This window comes from Geotrypetes seraphini, chromosome 3, assembly GCF_902459505.1.
Source record: "Geotrypetes seraphini chromosome 3, aGeoSer1.1, whole genome shotgun sequence".
In the NCBI taxonomy this organism is placed as follows: domain Eukaryota; kingdom Metazoa; phylum Chordata; class Amphibia; order Gymnophiona; family Dermophiidae; genus Geotrypetes; species Geotrypetes seraphini.
Window position 1 is genome coordinate 142,604,426 of NC_047086.1, and position 23,161 is coordinate 142,627,586.

At 41.5% G+C, this 23,161-nt stretch overlaps 1 protein-coding gene across 4 annotated transcripts in view; it reads left to right on the forward strand.

Annotated features, from left to right (window-relative positions):
• Positions 1–14,238, forward strand: part of PPM1G (protein phosphatase, Mg2+/Mn2+ dependent 1G) — a 168,353-nt gene extending 154,115 nt beyond the window's left edge. For all 4 annotated transcript variants that reach the window (XM_033936167.1, XM_033936169.1, XM_033936171.1 and 1 more), the window contains exon 10: positions 13,651–14,238. In XM_033936167.1, the coding sequence (XP_033792058.1) occupies positions 13,651–13,854 (204 nt within the window). In that variant the 3' untranslated portion in view covers positions 13,855–14,238. The remainder of the gene's footprint in view (positions 1–13,650) is intronic.
• The last annotated feature ends 8,923 nt before the right edge of the window (positions 14,239–23,161 follow it).

Below are 23,161 nucleotides of genomic sequence, written 5' to 3' on the forward strand. Positions count from 1 at the left end.
GTTAGGAAGAGAAAAGGAGAGATGATGGACCCTGGGGTGGTGGGGAGTGAGAGAGAAAAGATGGGTGGCAGTGCTGGATGGGAGGATAGGTGGGAAGAGAATGGGAGAGATATTGGACCCAGGGGTGGTGGGATAAGTGAGAGTGAGATAAGAACATAAGAATTGCCATGCTGGGACAAACCGAAGGCCATCAAGTCCAGCATCCTGTTTCCAACAGTGGCCAACTCTAGTCCCAAGCTGAGAGGGCAGTTGGGAAGAGAATAGGAGAGAGGATGGATCCAAAGGTGGTGGTGAGGGAAGGAGGAGTAGGAAAAGGAAGGGAGAAATTCTGGATGGGAGGGTAGCGGGTGGTGGGAAAGGAAGAAGGGGGAGATTCTAAATTGGTGCTGCAAGCACAGGGAAGCAGCACTAGAGTTAGGGAATGAGAAGAATAGAAAAAAAATCTTCTCATTCCCTGACTAGTGCTTCCCTGTGCTCCATCCCTAATTATTATTTTAAGTTCTGGTGTTACAATTAAGTGCATGATTGATTGATTGATTAATGTATTGCTTGCCCCTGACGTAGCTGATGGGGAAATATGGCCATAGGTGACAGTATTTTGTACCTGGGAGCTTTTAAAGAAGATGATAAAGACTAGTTCTTGTAGAGGTCTGCTCTTTGTGTTTTCACCATGGATATTAGACCATTTGCCTTGCTGTTTTCGAAACAAATTTGGCATTCCAGTTTCATTAAGCCTTTCCTACACAAACTTCTACTTTTTAACTGTCCTCTGCGGTCACAATCAGTATCCCTTCAGAATATATTTCATACCATATCTATAGGGAGTTGATTACACTTCTTTCTTCTTAGTAGGAACATATTCATGAGGTCCTAAAAAACTGTGAAGTTTGGATTACAATCTTGGGAATTTTGAAAAATATTTAAAAATGTGTGTCATAAATTGCAATCTGTGCCATCAGACTAGCCTTTAATGTGGTTTCCTAGGAACAGGTCAGTCCCCTGTACTTTATTTTTAAAATTTCTATTCCACACTATCTACCATCCTAGGCAAATCACACTTAGACATGCATAAAAATTAAAGATAAACAAACACAATACATTTGTACAAATCCCATTACCTTAAAAGTACCATTGTTAAGGGATGTTTCTCCATATCAATTAAATACAGTTAAAACATTAATTATTTTGTCCTAAACGCTCTTTCAAACAGATGAGTTTTCAAATCTCTTTTAAAATCATTGATAATTTTCAACTTTCTCAGCTGCATAGGCAAAGCATTCCACAATAAGTGGACCTATTATGTAAAATTACGAGCAGATATATATTCATCCACATACACAATTTTAAAAGAAGGGACATCTAATAAGTTTTTAATTCAGACCGTAAGGACCTAAATGGTTGATGAAGCAATTACAACTGAAATCTGATTTGTTAATACCTTGAATACTAATAAAATAATTGAATACAGAATTCGATGGGTAACCAGTACAATTTCTGAAAGACTAGTGAAATATTATCGAACCTAGATAATCCACACAGAACCCTTGCAACTGCATTTTGAGCAATCTGTAAGCTTTGTAGAACCTTTTTTGATGAACCAATTAATAAACTATTGCAATGGGGAATGGTGAAAAAGGCGGCAGATTGGCGGCGACTTTCTTGAGCTCTTACCTGCTTTTTCCACTTCGTTTTTTCTTCTGATTTTAAGATCAGAATCGGAATAGTCAAGACTGCCCCCCCTTTAGTCGAAATATCCTTGGTTCAACATCAGCCTTCTCGGTATCTGGGAAGGTTCCCGCTGTTTTTTTGGCTGGAAGAGAGTCCGAAGACTTGGAATTGGATGTTACTCTTTCACCCCCAGATTCCAACATCTGACCGCATCCCATGGATTCTGCGCCCTTTCTGGGGCTTTCGGCCGACATTGCTGCTGATCTGGAAACCATCTATTGAGGAGCAAAGACGGAAGCTTCAGTGGAAAGAGTGGAAGAACAAGGAATCTCAGCCGCAAGAGTTTTGCGGCTTGAGAAGCCACCGGTGGTAACTGGAAAGCATATGGATAGCTCTCCAGAAGCTAGATTCATCTGTTTCAAAATTTTCATCTGAGTTGACTAAGCTCATGAGTACTGTTGATTGCTTGGGTAAAAAGTCAAAAGCTTTAATCAAGAATATACCTCTGAACTGACTTCAGTTAAGCAGGACGTTAAGATATTACAAAATTTAACATCTGGAATAGTGAAGGATAAAATCTAATTAAATAGAAGGGTGGAACAGATAGAGAACTTCAATCGTAGATTGAACTTGCGTCTATTAAATTCTAAAACTCCAGATATTTCTCCCACGGATGCCTTTAAGTGTTAATTAACAGAGATTTTGAAATTTTCCTCAGAACATTGTCCTCCAGTTATTTATTTGTTTTACATTCCCAAAAAATTAATGGAAGAAAGTCTAGAGATGGAAGATATAAATACAGCTAGGCAAGAGATTTTGGATGTTTCTGATACATTAGAGACTTCTCTTTCTGAGACATCTGAGAGAGCTACTCTCTTGTATCCTTTGTATTTCAACAAGATGTAAATGCTATAATGAGACTTTATTTTCGGAATGCCCAGACTTTATTTTACAGAAAAAGGATATGGATATTTCCAGATGTTACTAGACAAACACAAGAAAGATGAAAACTTTTTAGCTATGAGATCTGAAACTGTGGCATAGGTGCTTCATTCTTCCTTGCATATCCATGTAAATGCATAATTAAGTATTTGGGGGTGAAATATGTTTTTTATATGCAAGAACAACTTAGAGCCTTTTTGAACTTGAAGAATTTGTTATCAGTGACCAGCTAAAATTGGGTTGGATAAAAATATATTATGAAGGGATATTCTGCTATGCCTTTTCTTTTTGTTTCTTTTTCTTCCTGAATTTCTTCATTTTTTGGTATCACTCCCTGTTAAATTGTGGTCTAAGGAAGATATAACTGATTTCCTTATTTGTTCTTTGATATAATTTCTTTCTGTATTTCCATGCAAGAGCCTTCTTGTAACGATTATAAATTTAATAAAAAAAATAAAAAATAAACTATTGCAATAATCAAAGTATGGAATTACATTGTTCTGGATTAAATCTAATCAAGGAATCAAGGCTTCTACTCCAGGTATTTCCTAATTCCCAAAGTCATCTGGAGGCTTGTGTTCCACATTATGCAGACCCCAAGGATTTCAACCTATTTCTTTGCCAGGAAAAGGTCAAGATTGGCTCTGTTCACTGAATCTCACAGATGCTTATTAGGGTGGTCCAAAACAATTAACACGTTTCATTTGTCCACAAGACTAATTTTATTCCTTTATATAAAAATGAAAAACACACAAAATTTTACTTAAAGTTTAAGGGTCGCCCTACCTCACTGTGTTTTTTTAAACTACCGCTAAATAGTATATTGTAATTCTTGTGCTCTTGACAAATAATCAATGGTCAGACATAAGACGTGCCTTTGATGCAGAAGAAAACTTTTTTTCAGTGCCTGGCCACTAGCTGAAGAACAAATTAATTCTATTCTTCATCTTTTGTCAAAGTTTCATTGTATTTTTCAATGAGGCTTATCCCTCATTCTGCATCAACAGTCAGTTTGGATGCCCGATTCCAAAATTCCTTTAGAAATTGGATCATCAATCCACTCGGTGAGATGTTTCTTCAGGAATATTTTTGCTTTTGTTGATTCTCCTTTAATCAAGAGACAAAAAAATGACTCTTATGTGTGTTACAAAATTTTCAGAGGTCACAGGTTCCATTTCATCTGTATGCATGAGATGTGAAATGTCTGGCAATGGTGGACGCTGTAAGTTTTGCACCATTCATAGCTTTGTTTCTGGTAAGATTCTATCATTTAAAAAAAGCAAGTGCTGCTAGGTGCTCAGACAGAAAACCATAGATGTCTGGAAATGGCTGCGAGTGCCTTGTTTGCAACAGTTTTATTCAGATATGTGTTGAGAGTAAACGACAGGGTCATTATATGGAACCCTAATTTCCTTTGGCGCTTCATTCATTCCACTGTCGAATGCACACAAGACAGAGAAAGCCAAGTCAGTTACATTTCTGAGTCATTGTGCTGTGATCTGAAACTATGCTTTGAATAGGAGCATCCAGTCCACGTGGCAGTCTAGCAGTTGATAGCTGACAGACTGACTTCCCAAGGAGCCAGTTTTCGGGTGCAGATTGCAAATTAGACAACACCATACAAACTAATTATGCGCAATCACCTACATACACAACACACAAGCAAACAGTGCATGCTAGGGTGACCTTTAAATATTGTCTAATCGAGCTGAAATTTCACACATGAGTAAGACATACCAAGTGGACAAAAATAAGCCTTGTGGAGACAAGATTTGACAAGGCTAATTCATAAAGAAAGAATTTGAAAGGAACAGCAGCATAATATAGGAAAGAAAACAAGATAACATTCACAACAATAAAATAGGGCAGACACATTCATCACACCATAGACTAGTCATCAAACAAATAATTATCAGACATACTATTTACCGTATTTTCACGCATATAACGCGCGCGTTATACGCGTTTTTACCTACCGCGCATACTCCTCGCGCGTTATATGCGTGAGCGCGGTATACAAAAGTTTTAAAACATAGTTCCCACCCCGCCCGACGCCCGATTCACCCCCCCAGCAGGACCGCTCGCACCCCCACCCCGAACGACCGCTCGCACGCGCTCCCACCCGCACCCGCATCCACGATCGGAGCAAGAGGGAGCCCAAGCCCTCTTGCCCGGCCGACTCCCCGACGTCCAATACATCCCCCCCCCCGGCAGGACCACTCGCACCCCCACCCCGAAGGACCGCCGACTTCCCGACAATATCGGGCCAGAAGGGAGCCCAAACCCTCCTGGCCACGGCGACCCCCTAACCCCACCCCGCACTACATTACGGGCAGGAGGGATCCCAGGCCCTCCTGCCCTCGACGCAAACCCCCCTCCCCCCCAACGACCGCCCCCCCCAAGAACCTCCGACCGCCCCCCAGCCGACCCGTGATCCCCCTGGCGACCCCCACGACCCCCCCACCCCCCTTCCCCGTACCTTTGGTAGTTGGCCGGACAGACGGGAGCCAAACCCGCCTGTCCGGCAGGCAGCCAACGAAGGAATGAGGCCGGATTGGCCCATCCATCCTAAAGCTCCGCCTACTGGTGGGGCCTAAGGCGCGTGGGCCAATCAGAATAGGCCCTGGAGCCTTAGGTCCCACCTGGGGGCGTGGCCTGAGGCACATGGGCCCAACCCGACCATGTGCCTCAGGCCGCGCCCCCAGGTGGGACCTAAGGCTCCAGGGCCTATTCTGATTGGCCCACGCGCCTTAGGCCCCACCAGTAGGCGGAGCTTTAGGATGGATGGGCCAATCCGGCCTCATTCCTTCGTTGGCTGCCTGCCGGACAGGCGGGTTTGGCTCCCGTCCGTCCAGCCAACTACCAAAGGTACAGGGAAGGGGGGTGGGGGGGTCGTGGGGGTCGCCAGGGGGGTCGCGGGTCGGCTGGGGGGGCGGTCGGAGGTTCTTGGGGGGGGCGGTCGTTGGGGGGGAGGGGGGTTTGCGTCGAGGGCAGGAGGGCCTGGGATCCCTCCTGCCCGTAATGTAGTGCGGGGTGGGGTTAGGGGGTCGCCGTGGCCAGGAGGGTTTGGGCTCCCTTCTGGCCCAACTACCAAAGGTACGGGGAAGGGGGGGTGGGGGGGTCGTGGGGGTCGCCAGGGGGGTCGCGGGTCGGCTGGGGGGGCGGTCGGAGGTTCTTGGGGGGGGCGGTCGTTGGGGGGAGGGGGGTTTTGCGTCGAGGGCAGGAGGGCCTGGGATCCCTCCTGCCCGTAATGTAGTGCGGGGTGGGGTTAGGGGGTCGCCGTGGCCAGGAGGATTTGGGCTCCCTCCTGGCCCGATATTGTTGGGGAGTCGGCGGTCCTTCGGGGGGAGGGATGTATCGGACGTCGGGGGGGGGCATCAGGCTTTCAGGATGGGGACAGACCTTCAAGGGGGGACAGTGCACGGAAGTCAGGGGGGGTGAACGGAGAGTCGGGACAGCGCACGGAAAGTCAGGGCGGGCGAAAGGAGCATCGGGCAGCATGCGCGGTATACCCGTGAGCGCGGTATACCAAAGTTTTTGTACATATCGTGATTTCTGCGCGCTATACCCGTGTGCGCGTTTTATACGGGTGCGCGTTATTTGCGTGAAAATACGGTACAAGGTAATTTTTAAATGATGGAAATCACAAGATCAGCTCCCACATATGTCCTCAAGCCAATTTGTTAAATGTTATGTTTGAGGTCTTATATCCCACCAAATCCTCCAAGATGGAGTTCAAGGTTTGTTTGTTTTATTTATAATCTGCTTTTAACAAAGCAGAGTACAACATAACACACACAATAAAATTAACTAACAACATTATAATAATTATACAACAGTTAAAAATTCCACACAATCATAAAACAATAGATGGGTTAAAACATCAGTTAATGCATTACAACAGTGATTATCACAACGTACATAAACATCAGCTAATGCATCATAAAACATTAGAACAGTAGCTATAGCAACATAGAACATTTGTACACATTACAGGAAAATGCTGGTGAAAATGGAACATTTTAAAGGCCTTTTTAAATTGCCTGAAGAGGCAATGGAAGATAATTCTATGTAGCAAGTGCTTCAAAAGTGCAAAATGATGAGTAAAACTTGTAAATAGTATGCGAGTGTATGTCTGGGAAGCAGTAGATGATGGTCATAATGAGCAATGCAGGTGTAGTTAAATTTGTGAGATACTACAGGAGATCTACACATAAAGCTTTTAAATGTAAGGATCAACATTTTATAGTTATTCTGAACTAATATGCAACTAGTAATACAGTAAACTCTGTTATCCAGCACCTGTGAGAAAAGCGCTGCCCACAAGATGAGTAAGACTCTGAGAGACTTGAGTAAAGTAATGCAGTTAAAAATTTATTTACTTTCTTGGTCAAAGAAGGGTGCACAGAAATTGGCAAGAAGGACACGCCTGGCATAATACATTCATTGAATATATAGTAAGTGCAATCTTTAGTTAGTCCCTCCTGTCTGTCTGTTCATTGGATAGAGCAGTACAGTTCACAACCTCTCAAATCATTCTCACCTACTTCCTGTCCCTCCACCCCTAATTACTTTCTCCCATTCCCCTTATTCTTAAGACTCTTGACCATATTTACGGTTGCCCATATTTAGAAAACTTCATAACTGCCCCCAATGCGCAGTATCTTTCCACCCAATGTAGGCTTGCTGAGCGAAGAAGTGCATTTGTTCTGGACTTTGTCCAATTAGCGGTGCCTTTGGCCCATTTTGTTTTCTACTACAGTGTTTTTTAACTTCAGTTCTTTATTTTTTATAGTGTTTGTTGTTTAAAAAAAAAAAAAGTTAGTTTTTTTTTTCTTCAACCCTCATCCGGGCTTTGCCTGGGGTGAAGTGTTCTAGTTTGCATCGGGATTTTTTCTTTTCTTACTTTTCCCCTGCAATTTTATCACCATTGAGTTTAATTTGGCTGACAGCATTTTCCCATCAATGTTGAAACCTTTGACAGGTTTTAAAAAGTGCTGCCGGTGCCAGCGGCCTATTACTGACCCAAATAGCTGGTGTTTACAGTGCTTAGGTCCTGAGCATTGGGTTGATTCTTGTCTGTGCTGTTGTTCTCTTAAAGCACGCAATCTTCAGCAGGAAAAGCTTTTTGGGGCATTGATAGACACCGCCAAGTGTCCCAATCCACCGGTACCGGCATCGACATCGAATGGTGGCACACCTTTGAGTAAGGCAGCTAAGAAGCCATCCTCCTCTCAATCAACGTCGCAAGCTTCGACATCATGCAGGCTAAGAAACGATGTCAATGTTCTCTATTTCTGCAGATGTTTTCTCCTTTAGGTCATGGTACTTCGCTGAGGTCACCCACCCCTAGACGACCTGCCGTACCGACAGTACCGGCTGTTGAGCCACGGATACTGGTGCAGTTGTTTAAAGAACAACTGAAGGAGTACTTCAGGAGGGAGATCAGTGACATGTTTAAGTTACATGCGACACCGCTGCTGACATCAACTCTCTCCGTATCAGCCCAGCCTAAGCAAAGCACATTGAGACTACATGGTACCAATTCCAGATCTTCATCGAAACGTCAATTTCCTTTACATCAATCTATAGTAGACACCAATGTTCCTCTTTGAGACACTGATCCTTGACTTCTCATTGACTGTCTTCTTTGAAAAACTGTCACTCGGTATCGAGGCAAATCTTCCCATAGATGCTCCTCTTCAAGATCTCATCGGTCGGCATCCCATATTTCAAGGAGGAAAAGATCTTCTCATCGTTCTTCTTCCTATTCTCCTGATCGGTACCAAGGTCGTCGAGGTACATTGTCTCACTAGTCCCATCAGTCTCGACACTCTCCTCTTCCTGCCTCGTCTCGCAAGGATTCTCCTGAGGTATTGTCAGTTGATTCTGACTTCTCTCGGCACAATACTGACTCTTGAGTGTGAAGCCACTCTGTTTGCTCCAGAGTCCTATGGTATACCCTTGGACTCATCTCCTCCACCAAAGAGGAAATTTCCTCCTGAAGGACTGTCATTCACAAAGTATATTTGACAGTTGGGGAAGGACCTTCCGGTCAAGCTTGAAGCGGATTCTGAACCTAGAGTGGAGCTTCTGGAAGCCTTGGATTATGATGAACCATCCAAGGAGCTTCTTAAACTCCCCTTGCATCATTTGCACAAGGACGTGCTCTTTCGCTATTGGGAGAATCCATTTACAGTTGTTACATCCCTGAGAAAAATTGACTTTTGTATGGAATAAATTCCTGTCTGGGGTTTAACAAGCCACAGCTTCAATACCAATCGCTGCTCATTGAGTCGACCTTAAAGAAGTCTTCTAGTGCCAGGGTCTATGCTTCTGCTCCACCAGTAAGGGAGGGTCATATGATGGACTTATTTGGATTTTGCTTCTACAACTTCTACATGTTCTTTTATTTAAAACACTTGAGTTGACAGAGTTCGAGCAATATATCCCTCCAGAACAACTTGAGAACTTTCAACAAACCATTCATAGTCTTGTGCTGACTAGAAAGTATATGGTTAGAATGGCGTTTGATTCCTTTGAGTTGATATCTAGAGCATCTGCCATGTCGGTGACTATGAGACGCATAGTTTGGCTATGTGTTTCAGGCATGGATATGAATCTCAAGGATCGGCTGGCCAATATTCCATGCCTAGGAGAAGAGCTTTTTGGAGATAGGGTGGAAGCAGCTACCCAGAAACTCACCCAACATGAGCAAAGTTGGAGTTCGCTGAACAGGCCTATGTCTAAACCTCAGCCGTCTAAAGCAGCCCCAAGAGCTCCGGCTTATTTGTACGGTACCCTGCAACATCCTCCTTTTCTAAACCTCCACCACAGAAGAGACAAAAGCAACAACGCCCTCAAAAATCTCAGTCGTCTGCCACACAAAAATCAGCAGTCTTTTTGATGCTCTTCTAGAAAGTATAGCCAGTATTCCACAGCCTTTTCTTCAACCTATCGGAGATCATCTGTAGTTGTACCATCAACGTTGGGCTTTCATAACAACAGACACTTAGGTCATCAAAATCATCACGGAGGCTTACTCTTTCATGTCTAATCAATACCTCCAAATCACCTTCCAAGAAAATCCTCTTTCAATTCACAGCAGACGTCCTTTCTTCAGGAAATTGAAGCGTTGCTTCAACTAAATACCATAGAAGTAGTTCCCTGTTCTCAGAAAAATCAGGGGGTCTACTCCAGATATTTCCTCATTCCAAAGAAGATGGGAGGTTGTTGTCCAATATTCGACCTCCGCAATCTGAACAAATACCTAGTCAGGGAAAAGTTTTGCATGCTATCTCTGAGAACTTCTATAACGAAACAAATGGCTATGCTTTCTGAACCTCAGAGAGGCTTACACCCACATATCCATACATCCTGCTCACAGAAAATTCCTACGCTTTCAGGTAGCTCATCAACATTTTCAATACAAAGTGCCATTGTTCGGCTTGGCGTCTTCTCCAAGAGTGTTACCAAACGCTTGGTAGTGGTAGCAGCAACCCTTTGAGTTCACGGGTTGCAAGTATTTCCTTATCTGGACGATTGGCTAATAAAAGCTACCTTGCCTCCAGAAGTGCATTATGTCACACACCGGACAATAACTTTTCAATTTCTAGGGTTCAAAGTCAACTTTCCAAAATCTCAGCTTCAGCCATCTCAAAGACTGCAATTTATTGGAGTCCTTCTCGACACTGTTCAACTACGGACTTTCCTTTCTCAACAAAGACAAGACACTTTAATGCATCTTTGCAATCGGATTTCCCAACTAAAAACCATTTCTGCCAGGTAGATGATGCAGCTGTTGGGGTACATGGCATTGACAGTCCATGTTTCCCCTCTAGCACGACTTCACCTCAGACCAGTGCAATGGACTCTAGCCTTGCAATGGTCTCAGACTCTTGACTCCTTCTCTCAGAAGACAGCAGTCACTTCTCACCTCAGACCAGTGCAATGGACTCTAGCCTTGCAATGGTCTCAGGCTCTTGAATCCTTCTCTCAGAAGATAGCAGTCATTTCTCCTCTTCATCAGTCTATTCAGTGGTAGATGGATCTGTCCAATCTTTCCAGAGGTCTGCTACTTCACATTCCACCACATCAAAAGGTGCTCTCTACAGACGCATCCATGTATGCTTAGGGGGGCTCACCTAGACGGTCTTCACACTCAAGGTCATTGGTCTGTTCAACAAAGAACTTTCCACATCAATCTCTTGGAACTCAGAGCAATTCACTATGTTCTGTAAACATTTCAGAGCACCCTCTCCAATCAAGTCCTTCTGGTGCACACAATCAATAGTGATGTATTACATCAACAAGCAAGGAGGGACGGGCTCTCTTCCTTTTCTGTCAAGAAGCCAAGTACATTTGGAACTGGGCAATTGCTTGCAACATCTTTCTCAAAGTTGTCTACATTTCAGAATACTGTTCCAGGCAATATTCACCTTGCCGTCCAGAAGCAGATGCTTTTCTTCTGGATTGGACGAAAAAGTTCCTGTATGCATTTCTTCCAATCCCTCTCGTCCTCAAGACATTAGTCAAACTCAAAACAAGAGTCAGCCACCGTGATCCTCATAGCTCCTCAGTGGCTCAGGCAGCCTTGGTACTCCCTTTTACTTTATCTCAGTGCCAGGGATCCACTTCCCTTGTAAATCTCTCCATCTCTGCTCACTCATAGTTGACAGACTCTATTACATCCCAACCTCAAATCGCTGCACCTCAGAGCTTGGTACCTCTGAACCCAACTTCAGAAGATATTCCTCTCTCAGAAGCTGTACAAGCCATTATTACTGCTTCCAGAAAACCTTCTACTCGGCAAAAGTGGACACGTTTCAATATGTGGTGTACTCTTCAGCAATAAGATGCTGCATCATCTTCTTTATCATCCGTATTGGATTATCTACTTCACCTTTCCAATTCTGGTCTTAAAATTACTTCAGTCAGAGTTCACCTCAGTGCTATTAGTGCTTTTCACGTGCCTGTCAACAATAACTGTTTGACCTCTCATCCTCTTGTTTCCAGGTTTATGAAAGGACTTTTCAATTCCAAACCTCTGCTTAAACCACTTCAGTTGTCTGGGATCTTAATGTGGTCCTAGCCACCCTCATGAGGCCACCTTTTGAACCAATGACTTCTACTCATCTCAAATTTCTCACTTGGAAAGTGGTTTTCTTGATTGCTCTCACCTCTGCTCATTGAGTGAGTGAGTGAGTGCGTGAACTCCAAGCTTTAGTGACAAATCCACCATTCACAGTATTCCATCATGACAAGGTGGTTCTCTGTACCCATTCTAAATTTCTCCTGAAAGTGGTCATGGAATTTCATCTCAATCAGTCAATTGTGTTACCAGTATTCTTTCCAAAGCCTCATGCTCATCCAGAAGAAGCAGCTCTACATACTTTGGAAAGTAAACGTGCCCTGGCTTACTACCTACAGCGAACTAAGCCATACAGGACATCATCTCAGCTGTTCATCTCCTTTGATCCTAACAGATTGGGCAAGTCTGTGACCAAGAGAACTATTTCTACTTGGCTGGCGGCTTGTATTTCCTTCTGCTATGCTAAGGCTGGGCAGCACACAAAGTCCAAGCTATGGCAGCTTCAGTAGCTTTCTTACGTTTCACTCCCATTGACAAAATCTGCAAACCAGCTACTTGGTCCTCAATTCACACATTCACATCTCACTACTGTCTGGAATCCTATTCCAGGCGAGATGGTCATTTCGGCCAAGCAGTATTGCAGAATTTATTTTCTTCCTAATGGCCAACTCTCCCTCCATCCCATTATATTCAGCTAGGGAGTCCCATATGTGAGAATCTGCTGTCTGCTTGTCCTAGGATAAAGCACAGTTACTTATCGTAACAAGTGTTATCCGGGGATAGCAGGCAGATATTCTCATATCCCTCCCACCTCTCCAGGTTGACTTTTTAGTTTGCTTACCAAACTGAGGGACTGTGAACCTACATTGGACGGGAAGGCACTCGTGCATGCGCGGTTTGGGCAGTCATGAAGTTTTCTAAAAATTTAAAGTGACAGTTCACTTTCATTATGTCCATACCAGGCTCCGTGTATGACGTCACCCATATGTGAGATTATCTGCCTGCTGTCCCCAGATAACACTTGTTATGGAAAGTAACTGTGCTTTTTAAATGGAAGACATTCTCTATCTGAAGTTTCATAAATATTCATAGCCCCTTTCATTGCCTCCCTGATATCATACTGCTCTAGGCTGTAAATGTCCTCCATCAGATTATATCTCAGCATTGTATTGTAACATTTTCTCAGTTTATTAATGGGTTTCTTCATGTCAAGAAAGACCTAGGTGTCATCCTTATTTTGGCATGTCTTTTTGTATGCAATAGAATCTGCTTCACTCAAGCATTTCATCTTGAAAGGGCTTTTTCTAGTAAGAATTACTTAGGCTAGAATAATTTCACTTTCTGTGCCTGACTAGCTATGATGTTTACAAAAAACATCTGTTAAAGATGAGAAACATTGTTTCACCTGCCTATGAGTCAATTTTTATGAGCTTATTAAAAAGTTCATTTTAAAAGATAGTAATAAATTAACTGGAAAAGCATCCAAATCTCTACATCTGTCAGTCATTAAAATTTGCTGAATGATATGTCAAATTTCATTTCATGTAAAAGTTGTTGGCTTCTGTTCACTTAAGGATTCACTGAAACAGACAATTTTATTAGGGTGTCCAAACCTTTGCACACAACTCCTGCCAATTTACTGTATGATTACCTAGCTCTCTGTTATTTTTAAGGTCTCATATTTTAGGAAATCAAAGTCTCTTCTTCTGATAGTCTACTTAAGATATTTAGTATCAAGGCCTACATTATTTCAACCACTTTTAAAATTTACCAAGGCTTTTCTCTAGGCTCCTCAGATAAAAGCTTGATGGTATTTTTTGGTGGCTCCTCTTTTTAGTAAATTTACCAGCTCCTTTAGTAAGCAGTTGATTGTGTAATATTTTATTCTCTTTTTTTTCCTCTATCTTCTTTACCCTTCCCTCTGCCTCACCTCCCCCACATCGCTTCAGCTCTTGGATCAGTGTCTGGCACCAGACACATCTGGCGATGGTACAGGATGTGACAACATGACCTGCATCGTTGTTCATTTCAAGCCCAGACCTGCAAAAAGCCAGCCTGAGTGGAGTAAGCGAAAATTAGAGGACACAGAAACAACAGCAACAGCAGCAGAAGAGAATGGCAGTGAAAATAGCAAGAAGACAAAGCGGGAATAACACTGGGCAACAGTCTTGAGACACTGCTACTGTTAATGCCTAGGGAGCAAAAACTTTGCCATTGTATAATTACCAGACCGTATTTTTTTTCTTGAAACATTCTGAACTTAAGACTTTTTAAAAGTAATTTTAAAAAAATGCCTTAACAAGAGGCCACTGCTTCTGTGTCCTGGTTGGTGATGAGTAATGGAATAGGGGAGGTTTATTTCTTTTGTATGTGTGTGTGTGTGTGAGGGAGGGATTGGAAGAAACATCAATGTTCATGTGTAATCATTCCAAGATCTTGAAATTGTCCATCAGAACGAAGTAAATGAACATGAAAATTAATATTTTAATTATCAAGGTAGAAGCAGCCAGTTAAGTGTGTGCTATTGTTCACATGACCAGAACAACAAAATTCCTGTTTTGGGTTTAGAAGAACAGCATCAGAATAAAGACATCACAGCACACACTTGGGTGTTATGTAATGCTCCTGTTGAAATTGCAGTGATTTGGAATTTGCTTAGTTTTTTAATGGACATATATGTATATATATAGAGAGAGAAAGTGAGAGAGAGACTTGATTCTGATGCCATTTGTGGTCCCTTGGTGCAATTGCCACCATAGCACGGTTTGATTGTTGCTATTTTTGTGCCTGGATGCATTTCTTTTCTTAATTATAAAATTATTTTTGTTCAGGGGGAGGGGGTTGAGAGGTAAAAACTTTTTTCCAGTATGTTGGATTTTTAAATTTGTGAGCACCTATTTAAGGAAACAGTTGCTGTCTGGAATTTTTTTTTGTGTCTTGCTCTTTTGCTGGTATAGATGTGACCTGCATTTTTTGCTGTATGTTACACACTTATGCCACATTTTTTAAAAAAAATTTTGAAACTAAAATTGAAAAGAAAAAATTTTCTGTTGTCTTTATTTGTAACTAACAGGCCCAGTTGTTGCTCTAAGTTTATTTATTTATTTAAAAAATTTCTACACCGCTTTCATATGCATATCAGGGAAAAAGATTGCATCATATGCACAGGAAGCCCTGGAATTCAGGACATCGGAAGAGGACTTTATGGTGTCTGCAGAACAGATTTACTTTGCTTATTGTGCTATAAAATCATGCACTTTTGATGGCATTATGTTAGATATGTAACACTTGAAAAATAGTTTGTGCATGCTATATAAGAGTCTTTTGCACTAGTAAATGGTCTTGTGTCTACCATGAGAATCAAATAGCTCGAGCATGTCTGTTGAGAAAACTCAAGATTAGTAAGGGGGTTGTAAATCCATACCAATAAATGGAAGGTATCAGAAATTGAAGGTTTTTTTTTTTTTAATGTCTTGCAAGTGACCATCCTGCCCCCCACCCAAAAGGATTATAGTGAACTTAAAAATTAAAAGATCTCTCGTCCAATCGTAATCATGTATGTGAGGAAGTAAAACCTCATAAAGGTGGAAAGCATGGAACCCCATTTTATGCAGAAAGTGGAGTTGAGACATCCAGCTTAGGACACGCTAAAGACTATTGGTATTTTAGGAAAGGATTTGCTGTGCAAAGACTTTACTAAAATATCTGCAGGAGTGCACTTGTATTTGCTGGCAGATGCAACAGCCATTTTACAAATATACATGTCGTAGAAATGAGCAGCATAAATCTGGCAGCTTCCATTTGGAGTTATCACCCTGGTAAGAGAACATGGCAATTTTGCAACCTCCATATGCAGGTGCCCATTTTTACAAATCTACATGAAGAAGTGACACCATTAAAGTATTGAGGTTGCAATTTTAATTTAGTTTATTTTGGAGATAGAAATAAAGGGGTTTGTGTAGCATGACTCCATTAAGAGAAATGGCAAATAAAAACAAAATAGTCCATCCAGTCTGCCCATCCACAGTAACCATTATGTCTTTCTCTCTCTAAAAGATCCCACGTGCTTAGCCTATCACCTCTTAACTTCATCCTATACCCTCTCATTGCAGATTTTCCTTTCAAATGAAAGAGACTCGACTCATGCGCATTTATTTTACGTAGGTATTTGAACGTCTCTATCATATCTAATCTAATCTAACCTTTAGTCTTATATACCGGTCATTCCCCTAAGGGACTCGAACTGGTTAACAAAACTTAGCTTGAGGAGACATTACTGAATACAATAGGAGAAGGAAAATAATCAGTAAATATCAACACGTTTATCAACTAGAAAATTTTTAACAGATACATCATCTTTCAATTATCAGTTAAATATTTCTTAAACATACATTTTCAAGGTTTTTCTAAAGCAGATCAGGGATAAAAAAGTTCTAATATCTGAAGGAAGATCATTCAAAATTTTCACCATAGTAAATACCAAAGACTGTGAGAGCCTACCTAAAGTTTGAATCCCTCTAATAGAAGGGAATATTAATTAAAATGTATGTATATTCCTAAGAGACCAAAGACAATAAGAACTAAAAGAAAGAGGAAAAAGTGGGGAAAAAAATCTCATATAAACTCTTAAAAACATTAGCACATTTAAACTGAACCCTCCAATATATCGGAAGCCAATGCAATGCCCTCAACAGTGGAGTAACATGATTGTATTTGTTTTTACCAAAAATCAATTTGGCATCCATGTTCTGAATAAGTTGTAATCTCTTCAAGTTACACTTACTTAAACTGATGTAAAAGGGAATTGGCATATTCCAGATAAGCTAATATTATAGCCTGGACCAATATAGCAAAGGATGTTGATGAAAAAAACAATGAACCCTCCTTAGCATCCGTAAACTAAAGAAACACTTTTTAGATTATTAATTTGGTTGGTCAAAGAAAGGGTGGAATCCAAAATGAATCCAAGGTTTCTAGATGAAAATTCAATCTTTAGGGAATCACCCAAACTTAATCTTATAGAAGAAGGTAAGTTGTGTGTAACAGGACCAAACCATAACAGTTTGGTTTTGGTGGCATTTAACTTCATACATACAAAAGAAGCCCAATCTTGAAGTCTTGAAATACAAGAATTAATATCTACTGTTAAATTCAACAGTGTTGGATCAATGTCAAGTAAGATGAAAATATCAGTGTACGTATATATATTAAATAATATAGGAGACAATGGCAATCCCTGAGGTACTCCGCAAACTGGAGACCAAGGTGGAGAAAACGTATTCCCAGCATGTACTTGATACGATCGTAGTTTCAAGAAACCATTGAACCAATTCAAAACTCCTTGATCTAGACCAATATTAATCAAAATTTGTATAAGAATATCATGATCAACGACATCAAACGTTGCTGAAAAATCCATGTTGAAATGGAAGAAGTATAGAAAATTCATCCAAGTATTCTGATAATTGTCTGAAAAGAATAGATTCTAAAATCTTTGTTAACAATGGTATGTTTGTGACAGGATGATAATTGGGGGCTAATAGGTCTAATTCAGAATTTTTTAACAATGGGATAAGTATAATTTGTCCCATATCTGATGTAAAGAAACCACTGGTAAAAATATAGTTAACCAACATTGTGAACCAAGTAATAACATATGTAGGGATGTTACAGAAAATATATGAAGGAATAGGATCAAGCAAACATTTTTTCTCACCAAATTTAGCACAAAGCTGCAGAAGTTGGTATTCTGTTATTGCGTCAAAAGTGTGCCAATATCTATCAACTGGAATCTCATCAGAGGATTTTTCATTACAAGGTAGATTAAAAGGCATTGAAATATTAGAAAATGATGACCTTATTTTTTAAATTTTGTCATTGAAGAAAGTAGCTAATTCTTCTACAGAAGGTTTAATAGATTTGTCTGTTCTGGTGGTGTTGTTATTGATTTCCATAATGAAAATAAAGCCTTACTTTGATCTTTTGCTGTATTAATTTTGTTGCCATAATATATTTTCCTAGCTTTAATGATCTCATAATTATATTCCTTTATCTTTCTTCTCCATTTTATCTTATCTATTTCTGCATTACTTTTCTTCCACTTTCTTTCTAACTTTCTACACGACTGCTTAAGTTGACGATGGAACTGAGAATACCAAGGAGCTTTTTGCTTATAAGAGATCTTCGTTTTAATAGGAGCTAGTGACTCAAAAATTGATTCAGATTTTTTTGTGAAAATTTCTAAAGATCTATCCACATTAAATTCCTCAAAAGTATACAGATAGAGATCTTTAAGTCTGTCCCCATATGCTTTATGATGAAGACCACATACCATTTTAGTAGCATTCCTCTGGACCGATTCCATCCTTTTTATATCTTTTTGAAGGAGTGGCCTCCAGAATTGTACACAATATTCTAAATGAGGTCTCACCAAAGTCTTATACAGGGGCATCAATACCTCCTTTTTCCTACTGGCCATACCTCTCCCTGTGCAACCTAGCATCCTTCTAGCTTTCGCTGTCACCTTTTCAACCTGTTTGGCCACCTTAAGATCATCACAACCAATGACACCCAAGTCTTACTCTTCTGTCATGCACATAAGTTCTTCACCCCCTAAACTGTACCGTTCGCTTTGGTTTTTGCAGCCCAAATGCATGACCTTGCATTTGTTGGCATTAGATTTTAGCTGCCAAATTTCAGACCATTCTTCAAGCTTCACCAGGTCTTTCTTCATGTTATTTACACTATCTGGCATGTTTACTCTATTGCAGGTTTTGGTATCATCCGTAAAGAGGCAAATCTTACCTGACAACCCTTCAGCAATATCGTTTATAAAAATGTTAAAAAGAACAGGCCCAAGAACAGAACCTTGAGGCACACCACTGGTAACATCCCTTTCCTCAGAGCGATCTCCATTGATCACGACCCTCTGTCGCCTTCCACTCAACCAGTTCCACTCAACCAGTGATTCAGCCTGTCATTTTGGGATCCATCCCAAGGGCACTCGGTTTATTTATTAGATGTCTGTGTGGAACACTGTCAAAGCCTTTGCTAAAATCTAAATACACCACATCTAGCACACATCCTCTATCCAATTCTCTGGTCACCCAGTCAAAGAAATTGATCAGATTTGTCTGACAAGACCTACCTCTAGTGAATACATGTTGCCTTCGGTCCTGTAATCCACAAGATTCCAGAAACTTGACCATTCTCTGTTTTAAAAGTGTTTCCATTAATTTGCTTACCACAGAAGTCAGACTTACTGATCTGTCATTCCCTGCTTCTTCCTTACTTCTACTTTTGTGGAGGAGGACCACATCCGCCCTTCTCCAGTCCTCCAGTACCACTCCCGACTCTAGAGACTCGTTGAAAAGGTCAGTCAGCGGAGCTACCGGAACTTTCCTAAGTTCCTTCAGCACCCTCGGATGTACACCATCCGGCCCCATCGCTTTGCCTACCTTTATTTTGGCTAGCTCCTCACGAACACAACGCTCTAAAAATCAGTTAGACTCATAATGGGAATTACTTATCTCAACCATGGAGAGAGACTGCAAGACAGGGGACCTGCTTATAGAGCAGGATATGTACTATTAGAAGTAAGAGAGAGGCATCATAGAATGGCAAACTGGCCACTGTTGTGTATAAAGCAGGGGCAGGAGTGAATGCCTTATGGACAGATACATGAGCATGCTTCTATACATTTACAAAAAAAAAAGGGAAATACCATCATTGGTGTCCTGAGTGCAAGCAAAGGATTCTAGGATATTACTGTATATTAAAACAGTCTGACCCTGGGAATGTTAGTGAAGATAGAGTAAATGGCTCCTGCCCATTCACTCTAACAAAAGACCTTTTATTCAGAATACCACTGCAAACAGACTAAATTACCCTGCTTAAGATTAACAAATGACTTCTTGCCTAGTACTTAGGAGTATCCTGCAAAGCCCTGGACTTTCAAAATACATGATAAAGTCAGGTGCTCCTTGTCAAATAATGGCAATTGTTTCAAACAAATACCAAATTGTGACACAGAGATACTGGAAAAATATGTTAGACCAGTACATAATGCCAACAAAAGTCTTTTGGGCTTGGTGCTTGCACAAACAAAAGGTATACACTAGTTAGATACAAAGTTAGATACTGGAGGGACATTTTTACCTCAGTAGGAAAGAAGAGTTTTCCCCAAAAATTTGTTTTATTTTCAATATAGTCCCCTGATAGCTCCATACACTTCATTCACTTTTTTTGCAATGACTTTAACCCCTTTGAAAAGAATTCTTCTATTTGACATTCAAATCAAGATATCACAGCTTCCTTGATGTCTTTTTCACTTGAAAACTACTGTCTACAGAGAGATTTCTTCAAAATTCGGAACAGGAAATAATCTGAGCGAGCCAAGTCAGGACTGTAGTTGCTGAAATCCACATTCTCGGTAGCTTGTGATTGTTGTGACATGTGAACTGGCACATTGTGAATAAGCAGCTGTGAGTTTTCCTCATCTTTTCTCCTGATTGATTCCCACAAAATGATAATTATGTTGGTGTAATTGTTCCCGGTTATAGTTGTCTTGTGTGGCATGAACTCCAGAACATAAGCCGTGCCTCTGCTGGGTCAGACCTGAGGTCCATCATGCCCAGCAGTCCACTCACGTGGCGGCCCATCAGGTCAGGACCTGTATACTAGCCCTCTATCTATACCCTTCTATTCCCTTTTCCTTCAGAAAATTGTCTAATCCCTTCTTGAACTCCAATACCGTACCCTGTCCTATCACTCCCTCTGGAAGCGCGTTCCAGGTGTCCACCACCTGTTGGGTGAAGAAGAACTTCCTAGCATTGGTTCTGAATCTGTCCCCTTTTAATTTTTCGGAATGCCCTCTGTTCTTGTAGTTGTCGAAAGTTTGAAGAATCTGTCGCTCTCCACTTTCTCTATGCCCTTCGTGATCTTATAAGTCTCTATCATATCCCCTCTAAGTCTCCGCTTCTCCAGCGAAAAAAGCCCCAGTCTCTCTAATCTTTCAGCGTATGTAAGGTTTTCCATACCCTTTATCAAACGTGTCGCTCTGTTCTGAACCCTCTCAAGTATTGCCATATCCTTTAGGTATGGCGACCAATATTGGACGCAGTACTCCAGATGCGGGCACACTATCGCCCGATACAATGGCAGGATAACTTCTTTCGTTCTGCTTGTAATACCCTTCTTGATTATTCCTAGCATTCTATTCGCTTTCTTTGTAGCTGCTGCGCATTGTGCCGACGGCTTCATTGTCATGTCCACTATTACCCCCAAGTCCCTTTCTTGGGAACTCTCACTCAATAACAGCCCTCCCATTGTGTAGCTGTACCTCGGGTTTCTGTTTCCTATGTGTAAGACTTTACATTTCTCTACATTGAACTTTATCTGCCATCTCATCGCCCACTCCCCTAGTTTGTTCAAGTCCCTTTGTAAATCTTTGCAGTCCTCTAGTCTTAGCCCCATTAAATAGCTTGGTGTCATCTGCGAATTTTATTACTTCACTATTCGTCCCCATTTCTAGATCATTTATAAATACATTGAATAGCAGTGGTCCAAACACCAACCCCTGCGGAACACCACTCGTGACCTTCCTCCAGTCCGAGTAGTGGCCCTTCACTCCTACCCTCTGCTTTCTGCCCGCCAACCAATTCTTGATCCATCTGTGTACGTATCCTTCCACCCCATGGTTCTTTAGTTTCCGAAGTAGGCATTCATGGGGTATCTTGTCAAAGGCTTTATGGAAGTCTAAGTATACAGTGTCTACCCTTTGTCTATCCGTTTGTTAATTCCTTCGAAGAAGTGCAATACGTTTATCAGGCACGATCTTCCCTTGCAGAAGCCATGTTGGCTTTTTTTCATAAGTTTATGCCTCTCTAGATGCTTCTCGAGCTATCTTTTATAAGCGCTTCCGTCATTTTCCCCAGAACTGAGGTCAGACTTACCGGTCTGTAGTTCCCCGGGTCACCTCTCAATCCCTTTTTAAAGATTGGCTTTTTAAAGATTTACTTGGTCTCCTTTGAAGATTTGTTCAAGTTCCGGTATGTTGGATGTGTCTTTTTTTGTAAATATTGCCTAAAAGAACATGTTTAGTCTTTCCGCCACTTCTTTCTCCTCCTTCACCACTCCCTTCCTATCTCCGTCATCCAGCAGTCCCACTTCCTCCTTATCCGGCTGCTTCCCTTTAACATATCTGAAGAACGGTTTGAAATTTCATGCTTCCCTGGCTAGCCTCTCTTCATATTCTTTTTTTGCTTTTCTAACCACGGGGTGACATTCTTTTTGATACTTCCTGTGTTCTTTCCAGTTCTCCTCGGTTTTGCCCTTTTTCCATTTCTTGAATGAATTCTTCTTATCCCCTATCGCTTTCTTCACTTCTTTAGTTATCCACGCCGGGTCTTTTGTTCGGCTCTTTTTGCACCCTTTTCTGAATCTGGGGATATACCGATTTTGCACCTCGCTTACCGTGTCCTTGAATAAAGACCAAGCTTGCTCTACAGTCTGCCATTTTTTTGTGTTGTTCCTGAGTTTCTTCCTTACCATTACCCTCATTGCTTCATAGTGTCCTTTCTTGAAGTTAAAAGTTGTTGTTATGGTTCTCTTTCCCTTTGGTATTCCTACTTCAACTTTGAACTTGATCATGTTATGATTGCTGTTTCCCAAAGGTCCCACTACTTCCACGTCCTTTGCAGGTCCTCTTAGCCCATTAAGGATTAGATCCAGAGTGGCATTTCCTCTCGTCGGTTCTCTAACAAGCTAATCCATGAAGCAGTCCTGTTTAGCCTCCAGGAATCCGGTCTCCCTAGTGCATTTTGAGTTTCCAAGACTCCAGTCTATTCCGGGATAGTTGAAGTCTCCCATAATGATCGTGTTACCGTTTTAGCAGTCCCGTTTCATCTCGGCTTCCATTTCTTCATCGGCAGTTTCGTTTTGCCCAGGTGGATGATAGTACAGGCCCATCTTTATCTTGGGCCCTTTCCTTCCCATAGCGATTCCAATTTGTTAGTTGTCGCTGCTGTGTCCACTCTGGTCGAGTGTATGCTTTCTTTTATGTATAGAGCTATTCCTCCTCCTTTCTGTCCTGACCTGTCCTCGCGATAGAATTTATACCCCGGAAGTGCTATGTCCCATTTGTTTTCTTCATTCCACCATGTTTCGGAGACCCCAATGATGTCTAGGTTCTCAGTTTTGGCCACGACTTCTAGTTCCCCCATTTTGTTCCTTAGGCTCCTTGCATTAGTATATATGCAATTTAAGTCCTGGTAATTTTTTGTCTTCGTTTCCTTTCCCTGTGCTTCGATCTTTATTTTCTTCTCCTGTGCTACAATTCTCTTATCCTCCTCCTCTGGCTCAATCCGCTCCTGTGTTTTGCCCGTTGTTTCTACCCAGCATTTTTCCCTTGTAGTATCTTCACGGGATACCTTTTCCCGAATCGTCGACTGTCGGCTTTCC